This window comes from Corvus brachyrhynchos, unplaced genomic scaffold, assembly GCF_000691975.1.
Source record: "Corvus brachyrhynchos isolate BGI_N302 unplaced genomic scaffold, ASM69197v1 scaffold543, whole genome shotgun sequence".
NCBI lineage: Eukaryota > Metazoa > Chordata > Aves > Passeriformes > Corvidae > Corvus > Corvus brachyrhynchos.
In genome coordinates, this window is record NW_008237236.1 from 79,065 (window position 1) to 79,390 (window position 326).

General features: G+C 69.0%; 1 protein-coding gene across 1 annotated transcript in view; it reads right to left on the reverse strand.

Annotated features, from left to right (window-relative positions):
* LOC103612503 overlaps positions 1 to 326 on the reverse strand; it is a 12,198-nt gene that overhangs the window by 10,102 nt on the left and 1,770 nt on the right. The window contains exon 2 of the mRNA XM_017729556.1: positions 4 to 326. Within this exon, the coding sequence (XP_017585045.1) occupies positions 4 to 326 (323 nt within the window). The remainder of the gene's footprint in view (positions 1 to 3) is intronic.

Genomic DNA, 326 nt, shown 5'->3' on the forward strand with positions numbered 1-326 from the left:
GGCGAGGGCGAGGCGGCGCTGGGCTCGGGCTCGGGCAGCGCCGGGAAGCCGCCGTCAGCCTCCAGGTCCTTGGGCGGGCGCTCGGCCTCGGTGCCGATGATGATGCCGCTGCGCGGGTCGGCGCGGTAGCGCTTGTAGACGTACTTGTAGAAGAGCAGGCGCTTGTCGGCCGCCCAGGCGAAGACCACGCAGGCTGGGAAGAAGAGCAGCGTGAGGAAGGCCTCCCACACCTGCACCACGCCCGGCGTGATGACGGCCAGGATGAGGTAGAGCCAGATGTAGGCGAAGATGCTCCAGGAGGCCGTGACGAAGAAGACGCGCAGGTG